This window comes from Vanessa tameamea, chromosome 28 (assembly GCF_037043105.1).
Source record: "Vanessa tameamea isolate UH-Manoa-2023 chromosome 28, ilVanTame1 primary haplotype, whole genome shotgun sequence".
In the NCBI taxonomy this organism is placed as follows: domain Eukaryota; kingdom Metazoa; phylum Arthropoda; class Insecta; order Lepidoptera; family Nymphalidae; genus Vanessa; species Vanessa tameamea.
In genome coordinates, this window is record NC_087336.1 from 6,605,302 (window position 1) to 6,630,706 (window position 25,405).

A 25,405-nucleotide genomic window follows, 5' to 3' on the forward strand; every position below is an offset into this window, starting at 1 on the left:
AAACCGGTGTACACACTACTCGACCACGGAGGTCGTCAAATTATTATTAATGCACCATTAACCTTGGGAACTGAGTTGTTACGTCATTGTGCCTGTAGCTATACTGACTAGTCGTCCTGGGCACCGGCGAGTCCCACATAACCCCCCCTCCCTCTTCATGTGGATGAAAAGCATAATGCGTTATTCACTCGCTTCGGAGCGGCGTCGTGGAATGGCGAGTTGGCTTTAGCCCAACAATGGGAAATTTACAGGCTGTAACTGGCTGACTTTTTATACTGCTGATATTTATCACCAAGGATTTAAGTTGAACTACTTATACAGAGTGTTGATTTTTATAAAATATAATAAAGTTTACCTGTAGGACAGTATGGGGCTGTCGTCGCTGTCCTTCTCCGAGTAGCCGTCGTCATCCCATTGTTGGTGAACATCGCGGGCCATGTATTGGTGCTGGAACAAACACGACGTTTTAAAATTATAGCAATCGTCAGAATGTTGTAACGAGTTTGTTCTTTATTATTTTGTTAGTCTTGAATATTTTTTAGATTTATAACGAAACTTATATTGTTTTATTATCGTAAACTGGCATCACGGGTTTAGTCCCCGAGTTCGGCCAGTATGTTATTCGAATTCCCTTTTTTTAAAATGAACACGCCATGACGAACGCAAAACCAGTGAACTAAAGTTACCGGATTTTAACCTGGACACCCACGTTCAACAGTACTGGGTCTCATTTACCACTAAACGGTGGTGAATGGTGAAATCTAAAACCGCAACTATAACATTTGCAGACGAGGCGATATCTGACACTTGATAAGGTTTGATGGCTAAAGGTCATTATACAATGAGGGAGTTCAAAACCGATAGGACACTTTGGGAATGAAACGATTGCCTGACACATGGTGCCTTATACTTGACACTTATCACCAGCAAACGAAGCCACGGCCAGAAACTACGGAGCTATAATTCGGTATCTAATGGTTTTGGAAGATACTAATCCGAATAATATGGAAGTTTAAGCGTATACACATAATTGGCTTAATTTATATATCACTAATTTCCCGCAGGCCCGCGTGTGACGAAAGGGAGGGTGGTGAATATGTTAAGTACATTTTTTCGCGCTAAAAGTAACCTATGTCCAGACCATAATCTATCTTTCGGCCAAATTCTGTAACTGCTAAAATCCGTTTACGGGTAAACTTACTTCCGTACAAATTCCTATACTAACAGTACCCGGCACTATTAGAGATATTAACGATTCCTTACGTCGTCAAGGCGCCACCGACCTTGGGAACTAAGATGTCTCTCGTGCCCGTAGTTACAGACTACAGTGGTTCACTCACCCTTCAAACCGGAGCACCACAATACATATTGCTACATGGCGGTAGAATATACTGATAGTTAATAATTGAAACAGAGTAACTACCGAGTTTCTTGCCGGTTCTTCTCGGTAGAATCTACATTTCGAACCGGTGGTTGACTTATTATAGTTTGTAAAAAAAAATGACGATTCATAAGTGCTTGTAGAAGCCTACTCGAATAAAGTATATTTTGATTTATTATATGGTGATAGTTTAACATTTAATTGAATACTATAAAATAACGATAAAAAATATTTTGATTTGTCTTATAAATATTTAAACCGCACACGTATCGCCGTAGGTCGGGTTTCGACATGTCACGAGTGATCTCACTCGCCAAACGAGTTTTTACAGTATAGCTCTGCTGAAGTTAGGCTCTCCGACACGTCCGGGCGCCCGCCGGCCTAATGCCACCGGGCGGCGGCCGCACTCGACGTGTCTTACTTAAAACTTTAACTTAACCGCTACTACTCCGTACTAAATGATATTCGCGCAAGTTAGATCGTGCGTTTGGAATCGATATTATGCAAGGCTAATTTTAATGGTAAGCTGACGTCTAGGGGCATTCTATCCCAGATCGTATAATTGGAAACAAAATATGTATAAGTTAGCCACGTTGTGTATACAGTGTGCTTAATGCTTTCTTGGTGGTAGGGCTTTGTTCAAGCCCGTCTGAGTAGGTACCACCCACTCATCAGATATTCTACCGCCAAAAAACAGTACTCAGTATTGTTGTGTGTTCCGGTTTGAAGGGTGAATGAGCCAGGGTAACCACAGGCACAAGGGACATAACATCTTAGTTCCCAAGGCTGGTGGCGCATTGGAGATGTAAGGAACGGTTAATATTTCTTAAAGCGCCATTACCCACGTGCGGTGGTGACCACTTACCATGAGGTGGCCCATATGCACGTCCACCAAATTATACAAAAAAAATATATATTGCTTTGTTTGGTTTGAGTTTGGTAATTGGACGAAAAAAACCGTACGAGAACTAAAACAAGATTTTCGAAAGTAGCAAAAAAAAACAAAGATAAGGGACCTCCTTAATGTATTGTCGAGCGATTTAACAATTTATGCGACGGTAACACAAACAGGACCGGACGGAAAAAAAGATCGTCTCGTTTGTATAAAGTAGGCCGACCGGCAAATGGGATGGTAAGTGATCACCACCACCCAGACATTGGCGTTGTAAGAGATCCCCTCCACCTGATGGTAAGTGGAAGTGGAGTCCTAACGCGACGACTAGTACAGTCAGCACGATGCCTCTTCACGCCTCATTTGCAGGCATTCAGGTTATAAAATACATTATATCACCAAGTTAACTCTTTAAATATATACCGTTTAACGGGTTTGTTTTGTTGTTTGTATCATAACAATTGATTATGTATAATTTAAATAAGTCTGCTTTATAAATCAAATTGACTACATAGGCAGCCCTGGTCCCCCGAGTGTAAGTAAATAAATTGGATTGTTACCATAGATAGATAGTAACAGCCTGTAGATTTCCCACTGCTGGCCTAAGGCCTCCTCTCCCTTTTTGATGAGAAGGTTAGGTACATATTCCACCACGCCAATGCGGGTTGGTGGATTCACATGTCGCAGAATTTCGTTGAAATTAGACACATGCAGGTTTCCTTTAATGAATGAATTCGGTTGAATCTATCCAAAAGTTATACCAACTAGAATATTCCGCACGTATTAATACAATGTTCGTAAATAATAAGAACATAACGCAAATAAAATCACAGGTGCCAGCTAAAATTAAATCAACGCGTTCTTAAAAAAATGTTTAGTTTTCATATTAACTGGAGTCCAGCTTATAAGGCTTCAGATCCTAGGTTTATGGTGCAATGATCTCTATCTCACTGGCTCACTACTACACGCAGTAGGGGCGCAGGCACACGGCCAATCTCTCCGTTGGTTAACACCTGACCCCCTGACCGACAGCCACCTCCTCCACTCGTGTACACGGGACAAAGTACTATATCTATTGCATTGCAAACACTACAAATGACTAACAGTATTTAAAACGGGATATTTACCATGTTTTTTATTTTTATTTGGTGGAGCTCGATATTTCGACATTATCTACGAATGTCTTGTTCACGAGTTCACTACAAATGAGTTCAAGTAAGGACTTGAGTAGTATTTTGCGGGTCAGAAATTATTCACTAGAAAAGTTTACTTGAGTCATGCACATGTTCTGTCCTTACTAACAAGTCTATTCCAATGAATAATAATTAGATTTAAAAAAAAATATTAATAGTCGTTTACTTTTATCTGTCTGACATTGGCGATCACCTTGGAGACCAACGCTGGTCCTCGGTTACGGCGCCAGAATGTCAAACGTCAAATCAATTACCAAAAATGCATTATATATTAAAACATGCACAGTAAGACTATCTCTACCTACTATTATGACGACCTCCGTGGTCGAGTAGTGTGTACACCGGTTTTCATGGGTACGCCACTCCGAGGTCCTGGGTTCGATTCCCGGCCGAGTCGATGTAGAAAAAGTTCATTAGTTTTGTATGTTGTCTTGGGTCTGGGTGTATGTGGTACCGTCGTTACTTCTGATTTTCCATAACACAAGTGCTTTAGCTACTTACATTGGGATCAGAGTAATGTATGTGATGTTGTCCAATATTTATTTTATATATTTATTATTATTATCAAAGGCGTAGTGAGCCCGTATCGGGGCAACTTAGGCGCGCATTTGTTTTGTAAATAGCTTCCACACTGTGTTTCGTTAAAAACAATGGCGATACCCGCGTGGCGCGCGCGCGCGATGTGGTCGTCATATTCAACCGTTATTACCTAATGATTAACACAATAATTACGATATTACTTCACGACTTCATTACTATTTCTTTTATCTTTTAAGTATTTGTGAATATATTGTATCCTGCATAAAAACGACTGCTATGACGTAATTTGTATGGTGCGGCACATATTGTCTGTGGTAATGATTTCGTGCAGGTCCACGACAGACCCGATCGAAACAAATAATTACTTTTTATCGACGAAAAATATCCAGAAAATTCGTATAATCGAGATATTTCGATATTTTTTTTTTTCGTTTTTAACCAGTATGTATGTTAAAAATATATATATATATATCCCGCTGAGTTTCTTTCGCCGGTTCTTCTCAGGTCCGAGGTGCTAAATTCCGAACCGGTGGTAGATTTTTGACAATCAATAAGCAAGTGTAAACACTTCTATATTGAATAAAGATTTTTGACTTTTGACTTTGACTTTGACTATTAAATCCATGAAATTCAATAGTAATGTTATTGTTAGTTCAACGGGCGGCCGTGTTTGACGTTTACGGGTGCGTTCAGAGTGTTTCCAATAATAATTACTTGCAGGAGTATGTTAGACTCGAGGGAATCGATATATGTTATACGGAACGTTAATAGAAAAGTTATAAGTTGTTATTTAGTTTTTTAATTTACTCGAGCGAAGCCGAGTTTTCACCTAGTATGATAATAAAATTACCATTAAAAATCCGATGGGAAGCGAATCCGACACGACCGGAAGTCCGACAGACCAAGCACCAAGGGCTTCACGGGCTTACACGCGGGAGTGCAAATTATATGTAGCCATAATAGCAATCGTTTTAAGGAAATGTTATCCTCTTTGCTTAATTAGCGTCAAGTTATTATTTTTCAATTATTTAACTGGTTTATTTATTTATGATTCGTAGTAGTTTATGTTCTTTCAAATTGTAGTTTATATTTGGTTTTATTTTAAAGATTTATATGTATTCATGAGTAGGAGTACTGTAGGAATGTAGTGTTTAGTTTTGCTGTAGTTTTAGGTACAATGCAAACGCCTGTAGTGGTACACACATCACGCTGTACATGAACTTCTTCCTTACTTGTACTTTCTAATTTGTGAACACGCCGATGGTGTTTCGAAATTCTATAAATAAACAAAAACAACATACAGATTGTACTGAAAAATTCTTCGAACCGGGCTTCAACTTTATACCTCGGGAGCTGCGGCATTATTGCCTTTAGACCAACGGAACAGTGGCTTCCCAGTCTATTCGCTTAAATCTTCTAATCTACGTAACTGATTTTAATGCTGATTCATTAATGAACAGAGTGATCCAAGAGGAAAGTTTATATATCGGTTATGTATATTATAGAAGAGAAAAACTGAGATTTTTAAATTTCTTAAAAAAAGAAATCTTCTTTAATTTAAAATTTAATTGTCATTCATTTTCCTTAAAGCGGGTTTATTTGTGTATTCAGACCCGATTAGGTATCAGGAGTTTATCGTTCCTCCAATTATTTAAATCATATCGTGCTTGGTGAAATATTTTTACACCAGGGATGTTATGGATATTTAACTCCGGATACGGATACGGATAGATAATCTACGATAGATTGTATTGTATAAAATAATATGCCTTACACCTTTGTTTTATTTAACGTGAGATTATCTGCGGGATTATATTATAGAATCAAATACCCCAGTAAAATATATTGACATCATTTGTGTATCGAAATCGGAAACTTGGCGTTGTTTGGTATGAGTTTACCTTTAGTTCACGAATTTAAAAAACCCGTCCATGATCCAAAACAGTATTACGTCACATTATTTAAGTCTAGTATCATCAAAATTCCCTATTAAATATTCATAAAATAAAGAATTCGAACATACTTTACTCAAGAAGGCTCTCCGAGTACTTGAATCGTCATTTACTAGATTAAGTTTAATGTAGAACTATATTCCGAAAGTAGATTACGAGCCGGTTGCTTTTTTATCAATCAATAATACACAAGTATTATTACTTGTACGATGACCGTACTCCGGAGACACCAGACACACCTAGCTCAGCGATGCTCGCGAGAGCTAAATTATTAACATCCGACATCACTAACTCTAAGGACTCTGGGTGCAATTTATCATTGACCAATCGCGTTACAGTAAAACAATGCGTTCACACATGCGCTTCTTATATTATAACTTGCTTATTTACTTATTGCACATGCAGGTTTCCTCACGATTTTTTCCTTCACCGCTGAGCACGAGATGAATCATAAACACAAATTAAACGCATGAAAATCAGTGGTGCTTGCCTGAGTTTGAACCCGAAATCATCGGTTAAGAATTACGCGTTATAACTACTGGGCCATCTCGTCGAATTTAACGAATCAAAACAAAACATACATTCCAGTTTTTATATACAGTAAAAAATAACACCACTTTAATGTCTCTCCTGATAGGAAAGTTTTAAGACATCGCTTCAATACGTTTTGGGAGAATTCCACCTGACCCGTGCATGTTGTCTCACGGTGTAATAAATGATTTATTCATATACCTCCCAATGAGTTCGTTACTTGCCCGGGTTTGGATCCGCAATCTTCGTTAAAGATTCACATGTTTTGATCACTCACTGCGCGTTCTCGGTTCGGAAGTAGCAAAAGTGAAGATTAAATTACAAGTATAATATTCTTCCAGTAGTAGTTATTAACAGATATATAAACTACAGCAGCACGATTTCTAAGGCATTTTCTGCCTCGCCAAACATTCTGTGGAACCAGCTTTCGCCGGCGTTTTTTCCGAACCGATACGATTTGGGAACCTTCAAGAAAAGAGCGTACATATTTCTTTAAAGCCGGCTTATATACATATATATGTATATGTATTTACTGTTAGTATAATGAAATACAATTATCTAACATTGTTAAATGTATCAGCCTGTAAATTGGGCTTAGGGATTATTCCACCGATGCGGGCGTGAATACTCATGAAGCAGATTCACACCCGACACGACGGTCTCTTGCCGAGCACGAGGTGTGGCATACGAAAGTGGATTTTAATCCGCAATCTTCGATTGTGAATCGCGAGTTCTTACCGTTAGGTATACGATATCAGATACGAACTTTAAAATACAACTCGATTTTTATCTCCCACCCACTTGTAACCTTTCGCACCAGTTTTAAGGTTATCTGGGAGAGAATGTAACAGGTCTATATATATATATTGATTATCGTTATTATTCACCACCATCAGTATTAAAGTAAAAGATTTAGACATATGTCACGATAGTCGCCCTCGATTCAATCGAAAAATAAAGAATATTATTTGTGCTGAATTCTAATCATATGGTTTATCTTATTGGTTTTATTAATTAACATTTATTATATAGTAATTATTATGCTTATGTTTAATTCATATATCCAATAATTACATTGTCTAATATGATAATGCATGATGAGACTACCTGTAAGTAGTAGAACTTTTGCCTTGATAATTTTGAAATGTAATTTTTTATTTTTTATTTTGAGTATTGTAAGTGAAACAAAGACGAAATTGTGTTTTTCTGTAAAGACAAAAATTTGTTTTTTATCGACAACAATTTGAGTAAAATACATTGATTTTCATTTATATCAAATTACTAACTCACCTGTAAAGACAAAAAAACAACATTTAAAATCTTCATTTCAATATGAAACACAACCTTTAAACAAGTTTAATCCTCTCAAGTCACAGCGACCCGCTGACAGTGACAGTGGTATCTCCCACATGGATAAGGCGGCAAACTCAGGACAGATAACTAAGAAAAGTTACACTATAATGTAGTGATTTTGTTTACATTGTAAATGTATATACATATATATATAGTTTGTAAAACCCTACTCGATTGACGTATATTTTGATTTTGTTTGTTGATCTTAATATTAAGTTAAAAAAATCGTTAGAACGAAGTTTGAATACGTCTTCCTGTATAGTTTCTAGTTTATAGTTTGCACACACGGCAGTTATTTATGAATGTGTTGCTGTCACAAAGTTTTAATCATTATTATTGAAGTAAATAACAAATTCATTTTTAATATTGTATTAAAATAAATATTGCATTTTAAATTCGCGATTCAATCAAGTAGTAAGTATTAGAAATTTTGGAAATATTACGAGATAGCCATCTAAAAAAATATAGGCGGCGTCTGATTTAACGCATTCGCTCAGCAAGGGAGCATACGTCACTACATTCAGAGAATATTTAAATACTGGCACTGGATATTAATTCTATTATTTTCCTCCTCCAAAAACAAAATTACGCAAACCAAAATTTTTTGGTGATGGTTAGTTTCTAGCGGTTAGAACGCGTGCATCTTAACTGATGATTGCGGGTTCCGACCCAGGCAAGCACCACTTAAATTTGAGTCCATTCATTTCATTCATTCGCTCGCCATTTAAGGTAACCTGTATGTGTCTAATTTAGATGAAATTACGCCACATGTGTATCCCAACCAACTCGAATTGGATTTACGTGATGGAATTAACTCCGAAACTTCTCCTCAAAGGTAGCGAAGGCCTTAGCCCAGCAGTGGGAGATTTACTAGCTGTTACTTTTACTTGCATATGAACTCACAGTCTCCGGTGAATAACATGTTAACCGCTGGGCTGTTTCGGTTCCAACACAATACATGCATTTAAAGGAAATTGTAAACACGTAGCCTAATTAACGCAACGATAAGCCATCACGCGCAGTTGAATTCATTGCATATCGATAGCACGTAAAACGACGTCGAATCTAAATCCTACACCTGGACATAACACTCCTCGCAGCCGAATTTCACCTCTCACAAGTCGGTTACGTTCACCTACGAGCACCACGACCATGAAATTGATCATAAACACTTGTTACTAAGCACGTTAAAACAGGTGCTTATTTCGTTTTGAAACCGCGAAATCCTGAGCCATATATTGCAATAATTACCCTACGTAACGCGTGCATTTTAAGGAAATTGTAGAGTTGTAATTAACGCAACGATAGCCTATCGTACTTAGCGTACTTAGCGTACACATCGTTATATATAGAACGTACTTAATAAACTTAGACGCGAATAATATTTAAATTAAACAATTTAATTAAACTAATTATTTGTTGTTTACATAAACATAACATAACATAATCAGCCTGTAAATTTCCCACTGTTGGGCTAAGGCCTCCTCTCCCGTTGAGGAGAAGGTATGGAGCATATTCCACCACGCTGCTCCAATGCGGGTGGTGGATTCACATGTAGCAGAATTTCGGTGAAATAAGACACATGCAGGTTTCCTCACGATGTTTTCCTTCACCGCCGAGCACGAGATGAATTATAAACACAAATTAAGCACATGAAAATTCAGTGGTGCCTGCCTGGGTTTGAACCCGAAATCATCGGTTAAGATGCACGCGTTCTAACCACTGGGCCATCTCGGCTGTTTTTGTTGTTTACTGTGAACTAATTTCAGCTGAGTTAAATAAAAATACAAGCTGTGATGAAGATGTCCGATTTAGGCCACGGCAGCCCGCACAGCACAAGAGTGTGCCGCAAGCACAGGTGCACTCTCTATGCCCACACTGTAATAATCCGATGGGACGGCGAATCCGACTCGACTGGAAATATTTCAGGCGGAAGACCTACGTCGCGTTACGTGCACGTTACATTTAACCAGTTACCCAGAATTTTTCGATAGAAAATTTTAATAACTTTTTATTAGGGATTTGAACCCAAAGGAACCCTCGGGATCTGAGTTCTTATATCTAGCCAATAGACCAACGAGGCAGTCAATACGATCAGCACAACAGTAACAGCCTGTAAATTTCCCACTGCTGGGCTAAGGCCTCCACTCCATTTGAGAAGTTACGCGCATATTCCATCACGCTGCTCCAATGCGGGTGGTGGATTCACATGTGGCAGAATTTCGGTGAAATAAGCCATATGCGGGTTTCCTCACGATATTTTTTCTTCACCGCCGAGCACGAGATGAAATATAAACACAAATTAAGCACATGAAAATTCAGTGGTGCTTGCCTGGGTTTGAGTCCGTAATCATCCATTAAAATGCATGCGTTCTAATCACTGGGCCATCTCGTTTCTAAATACGCTAATGAAGTTAATGAGATGACGAGAAAACTAAACTAATATACATAAAACTTATACCAGAAGACGTAGCGTATCGGAGAAGATTTTAGTATATAACATTGTTATATAAGAAGGCGCTCCTCGCGCTTTAAACTTAGATATGGCGTGACAGGCGTGAATTACATGCTCTTGTACAATAAATAAATAAAGATTAATGTTACAAATTCGTTTTAAACGTGAATCAAACGACGGCTGGCAATGCGGTGATTCATATTTTATGCATAAACATTACATAGTACAAAACAAAGTCGCTTACCGCTCTGTCCCTGTGTATGCTTACTGCTTAGATATTTAAAATTACACAACGGATTTTGGGGCGGGTTTTCAATAGATAGATTGTTTCAAGAGTAAGGTTTATATGTATAATACATGCACAATATAATAGAGAAACACTGATTTTAGAGGTAAATATTTAACAATGATCGCGGGTTCGATTATTAGTAAGTGGGATCAAGTTGTCACGTGCTTATTTTGTATTTATGATTCGTCTCGTGAAGGTCTTTGACGATATTCTGCCATCTGCGTATCCACCAACAAGTATTTGAGTAGAGTGGTTATTCTAGTTTTAGTGTCAAAAGGTCAAGTGTGTGCAAACCTTCAGCTCAGTCAGGGTTTAAAATTCAGCAGCAAGATCTAACACACACTCAAATACACATAATAATTAAAAGTGAAGTGAACCCATTGCACATGTTGACACACTTTCGTCAGCGCTTTCAGCGCACACGAACACCTCCGAACGTAGAATAACACAATCGTTTTAAGAATTCTGAATTAATGAGATACAAGACACTTTGATGTGGCCTATCGTACAAATCATCTTAAAACTCTTGTCTATCATAAATGACAGTCACTCGGTGTAACTGAGTGTTACAATTTTATAGCAGTAGGTAATAAGAAAGCCGATATGGTTCAGTGGTTTGAACGCTTGCATATTAATCGACGATTGCCGGTACAAACCGAGACAAGCACCACTGATTTTTCATTGCTCTGGGCGCGGTCCCCGTGAGATGTTTATCACATAACCATATCACTCAACCTACAATTGAATTGATTTAGACGAAAGCTGAGTTCAAAATCGCTCCAACAATCGCTCCAATGCCTAGAACCCCAGAAAGGTCTGCAGGCTCATAAAAAAAGCGAGAGTTGTCGTGGCCGTGGGACACCCGGTTGGAACACAGTTGCTCTCGCTACATTATATGTTTTAAATAAGAGACACATTATTTTTTTTTATTGTTATATCCATAAGCGGACGAGCAAATGGGCCACCTGATGGTAAGTGGTCACCACCGCCCATAGACAATGGCGTTGTAAGAAATATTAACCATTCCTTACATCAACAATGCGCCACCAACCTTGGAAACTAAGTTCTAACACTCACCCTTCAAACCGGAACACAACAATACTGAGTACTGCTGTTTGGCGGTTAACAACGTTTGAGAACTATTAAATTACAATGACAAAAATTAAGTTTAACAGAAAACGCAGACCGAGACAGAGACACAGGGAAAGAGGGGGAAAGCTCGTGGATGGGGCAGAACGCTTTCCTTACGTGACGATTTTGAACTTGAAATTGAACTTCGTTCTAATAAGCAGTCGAAACGATAATAAGGACATGTCGGCGTAACCGATTTGAAACGTGTTCAATTGTTTTTTGTAGAATGGCCTAATCCAGGATAATTTGATGAATGATGTCTTCCTGACTGATTTAAGTTATGACGAACATGCTCAAACACCAGATAACTGCGCGGGGCAAATTATCGTGCTCAACTGTGTGTCAAAATCAAAATCAAATGTATTCTATTCAAGTTAATTCCACAATGAAGCATTTTTGAATCGTCAATATTTAAACATTTCCACCGTTTCGGAAAGCAGCCTCGAACGAGAAGAAATACCAAGAAACGCGTATAGTTGCTCTTTTCAAATAAAGTTTACAATGCTGTTATTCACAATTAGTGTTCAATCGGTCCTCTGTGATGGAACCCGAGCCTAAATACTGGCGTTTTTTTTTCTAAAAAGTATTATTTTAATAAATAATAAGATTTATTGATTAATTTAGTCTTAATCACATAGTCTCCAAAACTTAACCATCGTCGCCGGTGATGGTTAAATCTTGAAAGCATCGATGAGGCGTATTAAAGCTCTTCTATCTATCTTTTTCAGGGGGGATTAGAGATATTCAGCACCTTCCTTGCACCCACCCGTGCGTTTGTTTCGTTTAAGAGGGAGACAACTGGCTTTACCTGCGCTTCGACCCGAGCCACGGATGTACACTGCTAATATACAAAACCCAAGCCCCGGGTGGATTTGCTATTTTTTAAGGCAGCTACTACACCAACGAGCCAGTCTGATTGCGTGAATGTTTAGGCAACTCAAATATATACTTTTACATATTCAATTGATATGTATTGCACATATGAACGACCACACGACGAAATTTGAACCTTATTCTATATAATTTAAGACATAACATCGAATGTACAAACATCTTCAGTTATGAAACTTAATTAATCATTCGAATTACGTTCAATTCGAGTTTATTTATGGACATCGACTTTTGCTAAACGTTTACTACTGACACGATGACGTGTATGTTGTATGTACTGCCCTTAAATAATATATTATAATCGACCATTTACTAAAACATTTAAAATAAATATTGACCGACACTGTTTGACCAAGTTTTAGTTTTATGCCAACAAAATATTATGAAATTCATCAAGATTGCAACGGAAAGTTCAAATTTGTTACCACCGTGACATCCCAAGATGGAGACCTCTTTCTTTTTCTACGTCTGAAAGGTGACGTCACTTCCTTGACCGTGTCACTCAGTTTTAGTTCTACAATAATTTATACTCTCACATGTTATGAGTCGGTGGTACGGCTGCGTGGAATCCCGTCTGGGTATGTACCACACACTCATCAGGTATTCTACCGCGGAACAGTAATACTCAGTATTGTTGTGTTCTGGCTTAAAGGGTGAGTCAGTGTTAACTTCAGGCACAAGAGATATCACATCTTATTTCCTTGGTAGAGCATTGATGATGAAAGGAATAGTTAATATTTGTTACTATGGGCGATGGTGACCACTTACCATCAGATGACACACTCGACAGTCCGTCTGCCAATTGAAAAAAAAAATAACTTTATATATAATTCTTCTGTGCGTGTGTATGTCACCTCCTACGCATCTGGACAGACTATGGGATTTTTTTTTGTACGTTGAGTGTTATTCTAGATCGTCGTGCTACCATCAGGTACTTTGACGACCTCCGTGGTCGAGTAGTGTGTACACTGAGGTCTGGAGAGGTCCCGGGTTCGATTTCCGGCCGAGTCGGTGCATAAAAAACCGTCGTTACTTCTGATTTTTCATAACACAAGTGCTTTAGCTACTTACATTGGGAACAGAGTAATGTACGTAATGTTGTTTAAAAAACGGATATTTGTTAACAAGAAAATCTACGTTTGCTGGCGGGTAGACATATAACACATTCCGACCACAGGATTATGACACATAGACAGCGTTTGACATTGAATTGGCGCGTTATCATTGGTCGAGGGCTTGAATAATAATCATCCTATACACTATGGATTTGCGAAAACTTGGCTTTGTATTTCGAATTTTCAACGATTTGCTATCGGAACCTTGGAGGTGAAATTAAAGTGCATTTATTCGCATGATGCATGAAAACTAAGTTTTGTTTATCTCAGCTCTTCCTAATACATACGCTTTAGAATGAGACTGTGCGGGAGCGAGAGGTAAACAGAGGCGACGTCATTTCCAATCGCATTCTGTATCCGCACGGGTAGTATTAGCAACTTATCGAAACGTACATATTACCATCCTAGACTACAAAATATAATATCTGTTCACCGCGACTATCACTAATATTATAGAGGCGAAAGTTTGTATGTATGTTTATTAATCTTTCGCACAAAAACTACTAAATTGATTTTAATGAAACCTTACAATAATATAGCTTATACGCCCGAATAACATATAGGCTATAATTTATAAAGATATTGTGGAAATAACTTGACAACTAACCCCTAAAACGCGAGCGAAGTCGCTGGCGTAAACTAGTACTATATAATAATAAATTATTTTAAAATTAGTATACATGTTACAATTTCTGGACATTTTTAATTGATATATATATACAAAAGTGTTACGAGGGCTATGTTTTTTTACCAAATATGTATGCTGTAATTATACATTATTAACAAAAAATAATTGTTGTAAATAAATAAAAATATTAATTTTATCTATGAATCTTGTATTATGTTTTTTATCTAGATTCGAAACAATTTCTATTTTTAATTGAATTACGATCGGTTCAGTGGCTCAGACGTGACGAGATAACAAGCAGACGGGGTGACTTTCGCATTTATTAAAACTATCTTAGTATCATATAAACTATGCATTCGTTTTAATCAGTCTAAACGCTTTTGCCGGTGAGACGGTCTCCTTACCGCTGATGAAGAAAAATCCTTTTTCCTCGAAAAATGTACATTGTCTCGGACGCGACAAACTTTTATCAGAGACCAGACTTCTTGAAAATACAAGAATCGCATAGCATTGAAAACAAAGCAGGGTTTTTATTCTTCTATTTGAGTTGGGGCCCCACGTGGTTCAATACAATTTTTTAGAAAATCGAATAATTAATAAATATGTTTCTGACACTTTTAATCAATAATTTTTCAGTGACGATCGATTTCGAATATTTAAATGGGGTTACGTTTAAGTATTGGCTTGGGACTTATTGCCCTTTAGATAACATTCAATCAGTCCACGATAAACTTTAGTTCAAATTATTTGGCGCTGAGTATTGATCTTTATCACAATGAATACCAAGTTTACTGTAATTCTACTATGTTGTACTAGCTGAAACTGCGGCTTTGGTCGCGAGAAATGTATAAATCAACCTATAGCACAAAAACTATCACCTTCCATTTAGCCCCCTCGAGGGATGAATTATAAAAATAGCCTGTTTCCTTTCCCGGGTCTCAAACCATCTCCAAACCAATTTTCATCTTAATCAGTTCAGCTGTTTGAGCGTGAAGAGCTTACAGACAGACAGTTACTTTAGCATTTATAATATTAGTATAGTTACATAAGAAAATCGAATTTAGTACTTTTATCTCGTCTGTTTGTTAGCCGATTCGCTCTGTTTTAGTGTTTTTACTAAAAATATTTCGCAAATAAGGGTGAAATAAAAAAATATTCAGTCAGTGGAAAGTAACTTAAAGTGTCGGTGATCACAGCGCGTAGCGAGCTGCGCGTAAAATAAATAAATGTTTTCATTTATATTACTCTAATTTCTCTAATTGACTTTATTTCATTATAAATTCTTTCAATTAAATTTGTCGGGTCCCTCACCCGGGGCCCGTGAGGCACGTATTTAACTACAATAGGTTTACTAATACTAAGTACTCATTACATAACATCCTATAGTATTATATAGAGGTAGTATTATTCGTTATATTAGGTAACACGTAATGAATAAATTACATGTTAATTTGGAGCTCGAGACTCCCTTCGTGATGACGTTTATAATTAAGTGAGTATACTTACAGTTTCTCCACAATATGTTTACAACAATATTACGTGTATTAACAATAATATGGATCTTTTCGAGAGAACCCGTGACAATCATTGTATAGAAACGAGTAGGAGAGGCAAACTAGTAATACCTAGTTTCCTAGTTCGCACATTCAACACATCCTTCCTGGGGCACGGTATTAATAATATTCCACCGCTATTTTTAACTTGGCCTATTGCAAAATTTAAAGCTCATGACAACTAAAAACAAACATTGATAAATACGGCGTATTACTCACTCGGACTTAGTATTTATTGATATATAAGAATTTAATTGTACTTTACGGACATCGGACATACTCTGTAATTGAAATGTTGGAAATGAGCAACTACTGGGTCTCTTGGCGGTTGTTCTCGGTAGAATCTACATTCTGAACCCGTGGTGGCTTTATATTTAATTCAACACTGTAAGATGACGATTTAAAAAAGGCTTTGTGCGAGCCCGGCCGGGAAGGTGCCACTCATCAGAGATTCTACTGCCAAACAGAAACAACTACATGAACAGCCTGTAAATTTCCCACTGCTGGGCTAAGGTTTCCTCTTCCTTTCAGAAGGTTTTTGGGGCTTATTCCACTTCATACTCTAATGCGGGTTGGTGGATTCACATATGGCAGAATTTCGTTGAAATTAGACACATCCTGTATGTGTCTAATGTTCCTCACGATGTCCTCACCGCCGAGCACGAGATGAATTATAAACACAAATTAAGCACATGCATATATTCCGTGGTGCTTGACTGGGTTTGAACCCGCAATCATCGGTTAAGATGTACACGTTCTAATCACTGGGCCATCCCGGCTCCGGCATCCATGCCAAACAACAATACTTACTATTTTGTGTTCCAATTTGTAGGGCGAGTGAACTCGTGTGCCTGTGCACAGGGGATATAATATCTTAGTTCCCAAGGATGGTGGTGCGTTGGCCACATAAGGAACAGGTAATATTTCTTACAGCGCCAATGACTACGAGCGAGTGCAAATACTAACCATCGGTGGCAATAAGCCCGCCCTACATATTAAATTAAAAAAAATATGCGAAAACACGCGAGGCCTTCAGTAAAATGTATTATTAGCACCGTGTACATGCGGGCACCTCATTGTGATTGTTTTCCGAGTTCGTTCCGAGTTACGTGATTCTTAATTACGAATTGCAATTGTTTAATGTTTTCACTTTACTCAAAGCCGTAACATGAACTTAATTCATTAACCAAGTCACAATGCTACAATGTCAAAATGTTCGAGAAATCAAAATGTCATACACAAGATTACTGAATCGCGTTAACGTTCCGTTAAGCAAACGCCAGACCGATCTATCCTTGAGCACTAACACTCGGATGACCTAAAGCCTTCATTTAGTACGTCGTTGGTCATGCTAGTACTTATACAGGCGACAGAAACATAAGAAGCAGATTTAGGCGTATTGAAGACGAAAGGGTTACGCTCCGTCAGCAGGGACGAACCGATACCTACATTACACTTCCACAGTCGCTGACAGGGGACCGCGGCATCACGTTAATCAACACGCTCCGTATTGACTTCGTGCTGAGCCGAGCTGCGAGCTCACAGTAGACACCCTTAGGATTGTCTCACTGAGCCCCCACGTGCCCTTCCCTATTCTCGGCTGACGGTACCAAGGCCAGCGGTACGCGATTACAAAAAAACAGGTCTAAGTGGCTCAAACTTCAAGGCGAAGTACTCGCCCCGACCCGGTGACGTTGTCAAAGCAAGTAGGGTCAACAGCAATTATACAGTCAGAAAAAAAAAGAAAGTTATTTACGTCGTACGAGTTCAAGACAGACCTTGGAACGGAGTTTCGTTACTTAGAGTAAATCCTATTATTATAATTATTGTATGTGGGCGATGCCGCCCCTGAAATTGACAATAATTACTTAAAAAAATGTTGTGTCTTCTTCATACGAATGACAAATCAATGAAGTCAGAGCGAGAGGCCTACACGTCGCTTTATTGTACGAATTATTTTAACTCTTCAGTCATCTTATATATTAATTGAGCCCATTTTTGTCCCAGTGATCATGGGACGATGGCTGCACATAAAAATCCGTTATAGTCTCATTTTGAAGAGCTCCAGCTGTAGATGTGCAGAAAATTAAAAAGTATTCTTGATTGCAATTTCTAAATTATTACAATTTAAAAAAGAATTAATTTTAGAGTGAAAAAGAAGTTACTGGTCGGTTGGAGAGCGGTACTACGGTTGTATAAGAAAAAAAAATTAAAACGTTAACATTCTCACTGAACTAATGTATACTATTTGATTAAAAATTTCATTTAAAAAAGGTTTCATCTTTTGGCACCAAATGAAGATTAGCTATTTGTAGTTTACAATGAAATTAAAACAAAACAAAACCTGTCATAGGTTTCGAACTTCCTAAAAAATCTTTTGAATAAACGCGAAGTGTCTGGGAGACCCACTAGAGTCTACCTTTAATAGTCGAATAAAATAACTCCGAGGAATTGATCAAAGTTTATTACAAATATAGTATTAAGTTATACATTGGAAACATTACAGAGTCGATAGAAGACTTATATTGACACCTAATTCGTTTGCTATTATTACGAACGTGTTAACACATCAGCTTAGTCACCATTTTATCGCTAACTTTAGTCTTTAGTGGCTTGTAAGCGAATACGTAACAGTCTGTAAACTTCCTACTACTGCCGGGATATGTCCTTTCGGATCTCGATATAGATACGGACATATTAATAATATATTTTAGCGTCTTCAGATACAGACACGGAATTATAAGTATCTAATACTAGCTGTGCCCGCGACTTCGTGCGCGTTTGAATTTAACAAAAAAGTTATTGTTCAGTTCGCAGATTTGACTATAACTTATTAATTCTGTATGAGGCAGCTTTTGTGATATTAAGTCGTTGGTGGGAGGAACCCGACGTGACGGCGGCGCGAGGGCTGCGCGCGATACTGGACATTGCAGCGAGATTTTATTATAATTTTTTATATAAGTCTAAAATAAAAATAAAGCCTAAGTTACTCCTTATAACTTCAGCTATCTGCCAGTCAAAGTCCCGTCAAAATCGGACCTGCCGTTCCACAGATTAGCCGGATCAAACAGACAGACAAAAATGTTATTTTGGTGTATATAAGGTATACATAGATATGCATTTAGTAAAAAGCGGTTATTTTAATAGATATTACAAACAGACACTCCAGTACTATTATATGTATAAATATAGAAGACTAGATTATTTAGAAAAAGATTTCGACTTTATTCGTGGTCTTTTATTTAGTATCAGGTATACTCCAAGAAAACAAAACAATTACTTTAAAATACAATTAGCTACTCGCTTTAAATATGACAGTGCAAAAACAAAATTATAAAAAAAAAATATATCGGCTTAGGTTACGGCTACGGAGCGCCATAACATCCCTGCCACTGAGCAATGGCATCTTATCCGGAGATGACTGGAGTGTATTCCAACGCTTATGACTAACTTTCTTGTGGGATCTCATATCCACGATGAACACGTTTTGTTACTTTAGGTTTTTATTTGGTACTCAACTTGTATTTATTTCTATTTACTGACTGCAGGTTACGCACAAATGAGATTATACTGACTTATATCTAATTCTAACTTGGCTTTCTGATATTCACTTGGCTTCGGTGAGCATTAAGTTATGCTGCGTGTACCGCCTCCAATATCATTATCGTTTTAAAACGTTATACCAGTATTTACTAAATATGTATTCAAAATATCGGGTTTCATTTAAGCGTCATTCATGACTAACAGATTGATTTATTTGTTTAACTAATTGCATTAATTAAAGATTTTCTATGTAGATTTAGCATTGTTACTAGCGCAGCTTCACTGTTCAAATTCAATCACTCAGATCCTCTGGCCGGAAGTTTGTTGTTACAGATAAATTGTTATGAGCAATTAATATAAATATCATTAATATAATATATATGTCGTCGATAACGAATAATTAGCATCCCAGTTGATTTTGTTGTAACGGTGGGGTGTGAACGCCGTGACGTAATGAGTCACGTGATCGGAATCGATTGGAGGGGCAACTGTCACATTTTAATTTTTTGACAGCGGTGAGTCGGAAACTCAATTGGCTAATTGACTCAGCGTTACAGGTTGGACCTTCCAGACAGGACCGCTGTTTCACACAACTCCTGTATTTATAAAAGATATACCTACTTTGTAATTTGTGACCGCTGATTACCTACATAAAATACAAGAATTATCAACTGTATCTTCGTGCTTAATTGCATGAGACATACGCCATGAACCCTGTACCAAAACTGCTACCGATGACAGGCTTGCCGCTGATCTATCGCAGTTTGCCGTCATATATATATATATAAGTTTAACTATTATTTAACAAATATTTATTCGATGTTGTTTTCAGAAAAAAATATAGAACCTTCAGTACATATACATACCCATAAAAACTATAAATTGATGTCAAATGAGTGGTATTAAATAATTATGATTTTTCCTTACTTATCTTGGCAGACAAAGTGCCACAGTCTCAGTGGGTGTTTTAAGAATCAATTGAGGATATTTTTGTTTAGCAGATCTATTAATTTCACAACTTCTTATGGAGTAGGAGAAACAATATGCCAGCAAATGTCTGATATATCCATAAATGTCTGATATGTCCCTTATTTGTGGACTTTACCAATTAAATTATGATGACATAAATCTTAAAAGCATATGTTGTTATAATAAATAGTGAGTTTTATAATAGATTATTGAAATTACAACACTGTGAGTTTACAAATATTTTTTAAAATAATGTTTGTAGAAAATATTTAATAAAAAAAAAAAATCCCATTAAGTTCCACTTGCCCTTCCTTCTCTCTTAAGCAGTTGTATATTTTTAACATTTTTGAAGTCTAATGTTTCTATTGTATAAAGATGTTAAATCATTATTTAAGTAAATAAATAAAATATGTAATCACAGATATTTTAATGTACTCGGTATGTAGATGAATAGTCAGGGCTCCAAAAAATATCAATAGTCACTTGATTTTTGATGTTTACATGCAGAGTAATCAGTAATTAAAAAGAAATAGAATTTTAGAAGTTTAACAAAAAATATAATTGCTAAGAAAGCTTAATAAGAATGTTACTTGGCATAATGGATTTACACCATAGAATTCAGAATTCTAAAAAAATAAATTATACTGCCCCTGTATTAATCTAGCATATTAATCAAAAATATTTTTGATTAATATGCTAGTTTTGTTGACAATTTTCAGCAAACTTTAATAAGCCTGAATGAAAGTAAAAAGTATAAAAATATAATATTCGCATCGCATCCGCAGATCGCGATCATTGATGTTTTATTCGACCGATGTCTCGACAAAGTTACATGCGACTTATATATGGTCGAAAAAAATAAAATAACTCCCGTTTATTATTAAATAGGTTTTCGTTTAAAGTTTCGTTTCATTAACGATACTGAGAGTTAAGAAAGTTTGTAGAACATAACACAGGCCAAACAATTCATCACCATTATAAGTTGCTAATGAATAGGTACTATAAAAATGTGTCAATGGCTCGAGTTTAAAAAAGCGCCATTATACTTTCTCGAGCAAAAGCATCTCTCCGTGAACTCTGTGTAAAGTCAAGGACAACGAGATGAATCAAAGAAAATAACTACGTATTTATACATAATCTGATCGCTTACACAACTGTACACGAGCGAAATATTCCATGAAAAATTATTTACAGTAAACTATTTACTATTATTTATTATGGACACGACATTTAGCACAATTGAAGAACAATTTGTCTTTTCTCACGACGTCGCAAAACTAAAGTTATATGTAGTAAAAATTATATATGTAAAATGTATCACAAATTAAACATTACTCACGTTTGTTGTGCTGAATTAAAAAAATATGATAACTCACTACTTTCACTTTTACTTAATTCATAACTTTTATATTCAGTTTTGGTTTAAAACTTAAAGTATTGATAAATATTTACAAGAAAACTGACAACAACCATTCATTCAATAATATGATTTTGACTGCGGGAGTGCGGTGGTTTAGGGCTGCCCACTGCGTCCATTTTGGGGCTACCATGTAAAATATATAAACTGCCCTTAAACGGTCACGTCTGCTAGTTATATCAAAATTCAAAATAATAAAATAGGAGAATTAGTATATTCAAATTTAATATTCAACATTAAAGGTATGAAGTTTAACACTGTTTCGGAATATGACTATAATTTTACAAGTATAACTTTAAAATAATCTAAGGCAATCTAGTTCTTGTTTTTACGTTATTTTGAATTAGTAATATATTTGAATAATGAATAATTCCTTATTAACATTTAAATTACCCATATTTTTTTCTTTCCTAACATTTTTTAAAGTTACAATTGAAATTTTGATTTTAATGTAATTTAAATTTTAAAAATTATTTCACGGGTAATTTATTTTAAATGGCAGCATTAATTACGTTTCGTTTTTGACGAACAATGTTACGAGCATTGCGTATTTTCCTTTAATAGACTGCATACTCTTGGCGCATACTTTAGTTGCAACGGACATAAAAAAATAATATTATTTGCATTGTTATAATATTATAAAATATATTTTTTTACATATTTCTCGTATATTGATCGTTTTTTACATATAACAGATTACGTGCGTTGGCATCTTTAACACAGTAAGACTTAAGTTGAATCTTAACCTCTCGTAATTTGGAACGCCACTTTATTTACATTTTTCACAGTGAAGAAAAATACGGGAAAAATCAGTAAAAAACATGGCAGCAGGCATACCAAAATCCCAAATTTTATCGCTTTACAAAGCACTTATGAAAGAAACTAATAAATTTAAAAATTACAGCTTCAGGTAAATTATGAAATAAATTACATAACCTTAAAATATTTTTTAACATTTTATACAATTGTAATCAATATTTAAAATATAATATTTTAGATGCTATGCTTTAAGGAGAGTAAGAGATGCTTTCCAGGAAAACAAATCATTATCAGACCCAAAATTAATAAAGAAAGAATTTCAATACGGTAAACAGAATCTAGAAATTATCAAACGTCAGGTAATGTTATATGTTTTTTTAACAGAAATAATTTTTTTTTTAATAAAACAGCTTTCACATCCATGTGTTTTATTATTATTTTTGTTCATAGACCAACTGTCTTAGCTGCAAATTAAATATGCTTCAATTTAAGTTTACTTGTAGGTAGAGTACCAGTAGGGCACTACCAGTTACCACTACCCCATTAGTGCATCATGTAATAGTGCTTATTTGTGCAAACGCCATTTACCCATAAGTTATTCTACTTCATACTCGACTTAGTATTTTAAATTTTGTGGAAAAGTAACTACTGATTTTCTTGTATGTTCTTAGTAGAATTTACATTCCGAGAGACATTTGGTGATAGCTTTATGTTTAATACAGATCTGTAAAATCTTGCATGCCTATCAAAGCCTATATAAGCCTACTTGAAATAAGTAAAGTATATTTTGATTTGATTTGACATATCTGCAAATTGGTAAATTTTTGTGTATAATAAATTATAGTTCCTGCAGTGTGTATTGTTGTGTGTATAAAAAGGAAAATATCTTCAGAAATGTTGTAGGAGGAATTATAGAAGTCTAAGGTTTTAATTTTTAATAAGATCTACTTCATATCTAAGGTACATATAATAGGTCCAACTCTCCTTAAAATATGTAATTGCTTTACAAGATCCTATTGTATATGACTACATGAATCTTTTTAATTTCAGGTGGTAATCGGTGACATGTACAGAACTGAGAAACTTGTAATTGAGAATAAACATTAGACATCAATGGTACGAGATAGAAGACCCTACGAATTGAATTACATTACATCTCATTAGTACTGTGATAGTGACCAGATATTATATAATAACATTCTTGTAATAAAGAACAAACATATTTGCTGTTACTCTGCTTAACAATTAATTAGTTCATTGTTTTTATTCTTCATACAACTAGACTTTATATTGCTTAATAACTTTGCAAATAAATAATGTGCAAAATTCCACAATATCTTTATAAATTTAAAAGTACAGTGATTTATTTTTAATTCTGGTATTATTCCAATTTCCATTACATACAAATCCATATAAAATAAAGAATAATGTATTCATATTTTACAAATCCAAAATGTTACTTAGTGATAATTTTTTGGCATCCTATTATTTTCTTTGCATTATTACATTCAATTAAAAAAAAACACTTGTCAAATCTTAATGCTAGGTTTTTATATAGTATCAAATTAAATAAATGTAAAACAAACTACCACATATACTTGAAGTGCTCGTCAAATGCAACATTAGAAAATTATATTTTATAGTTTTGAGTAAGTAGATATATCGTTTTATACACTGCCTTTAATAATTTAACAGAGAATAGTTCATAAAGTTAAATTTTAATATACAAATCTAGTTGTCACAATTACATCCATGAACAATATGATATAACTATGTTATTATTTCTAGTCTTCCTTTGTTTCATTATAACAGATACATATATGCCAGTTATAGTATTCATATCATTACAAACATACCGAGTCTCAACATTCTAGTGTTATTCTGGTTGTTACCGCCCTAACAATCCATTGGCAAGATAGATTAGTGGTTTTTTTATTGTAGCATGACTAATATCTCAAAATATTCTGCCAATGACACAACAACAATTACATATTTCATGGTAATTATAAAACAATTATAGTTCCGTGGATCTCTTTACTTTAATAAGGTTGGAATGTGGGTTTCTGTGTCTGTACATAAATTAAAACACTATCTAATGTTCATTGACTAAGCTTATCTGCATTTGTTTACAATATTAGTAATTAAATTTAAGCTTTTTTTCTTAGAATACATGTAATATAGTTTAAAAATCAACTGCAGTGGAATTAAATTGTATTATATTTTGCATTTTTGATTGTAAATAATGTATTGATTGATTTGTTGTTATGTTTTGAATAAATAGTATTAAAATTAGATGCATTATTTTGGTTTCTTTGACTCATAACCTAATGGATATCAATTGTATATCGAATTCGTAACACATTTTACTACTCATTGCAAATTTATAATAGGTAATAAAACAATCGTCATAGTTAAACAATATTGCAGAGCCTAAAACATTTTGGCTTATTATTATTTTTTATGACACAGGTAGACAGCCGTGCCTTGGCGCGGTGGTAAGTAGTCACCAGAGCCCGTAGAAATATTTCTTTATCGACATTTAGTCACCAATCCTAGGAGCTAAGATGTTATGTCCCTTGTACCTGAACTAAGTATTACTATTTGGAGGTAGAATATCTGGAGTGGGTGGTACCTAATGAGGCGGGCTTGCTCGAAGTCTCAGTACCGAGTAAACTTACTGAAGTATTTATATAGTATAGTTGTTTTGGATCAATACCGTCTTTACCATAAAGGCACGGGACACTTGCCGGGGACCACATTGTCAAGTGGCGCTCGAAAGGCTTATACTATATATATTTTTTGGTATTGGGCTC

The 25,405-nt window shown here is 35.7% G+C and overlaps 3 protein-coding genes across 3 annotated transcripts in view; 2 read left to right on the plus strand and 1 right to left on the minus strand.

Moving 5' to 3' along the window:
- Positions 1–21,941, minus strand: part of LOC113391929 (uncharacterized) — a 32,085-nt gene extending 10,144 nt beyond the window's left edge. The window contains exons 1-2 of the mRNA XM_026628081.2: positions 21,756–21,941; positions 356–447 (exon numbers count right to left, since the gene is read on the minus strand). Of these exons, the coding sequence (XP_026483866.1) occupies positions 356–438 (83 nt within the window). The 5' untranslated portion in view covers positions 439–447; positions 21,756–21,941. The remainder of the gene's footprint in view (positions 1–355; positions 448–21,755) is intronic.
- Positions 1–25,405, plus strand: part of LOC113391780 (aldo-keto reductase AKR2E4-like) — a 168,458-nt gene that overhangs the window by 112,948 nt on the left and 30,105 nt on the right. The window lies entirely within an intron of this gene.
- LOC113391875 (LYR motif-containing protein 4B) lies at positions 22,508–24,886 on the plus strand. The gene is made up of 3 exons (XM_026627998.2): positions 22,508–22,743; positions 22,831–22,951; positions 23,643–24,886. The coding sequence occupies exons 1-3, from the start codon at positions 22,655–22,657 to the stop codon at positions 23,697–23,699; spliced, it is 267 nt and encodes an 88-aa protein (XP_026483783.1). The 5' UTR covers positions 22,508–22,654; the 3' UTR covers positions 23,700–24,886.

Bases quoted from the DNA above. Each gene is read 5' to 3' on its own strand.
- LOC113391875 (XM_026627998.2), top strand. From the start codon at position 22,655: ATGGCAGCAGGCATACCAAAATCCCAAATTTTATCGCTTTACAAAGCA. The intron at 22,744-22,830 runs GTAAATTATGAA...ATAATATTTTAG, and splicing joins TTTAAAAATTACAGCTTCAG to ATGCTATGCTTTAAGGAGAG. The intron at 22,952-23,642 runs GTAATGTTATAT...TTTTAATTTCAG, and splicing joins TAGAAATTATCAAACGTCAG to GTGGTAATCGGTGACATGTA.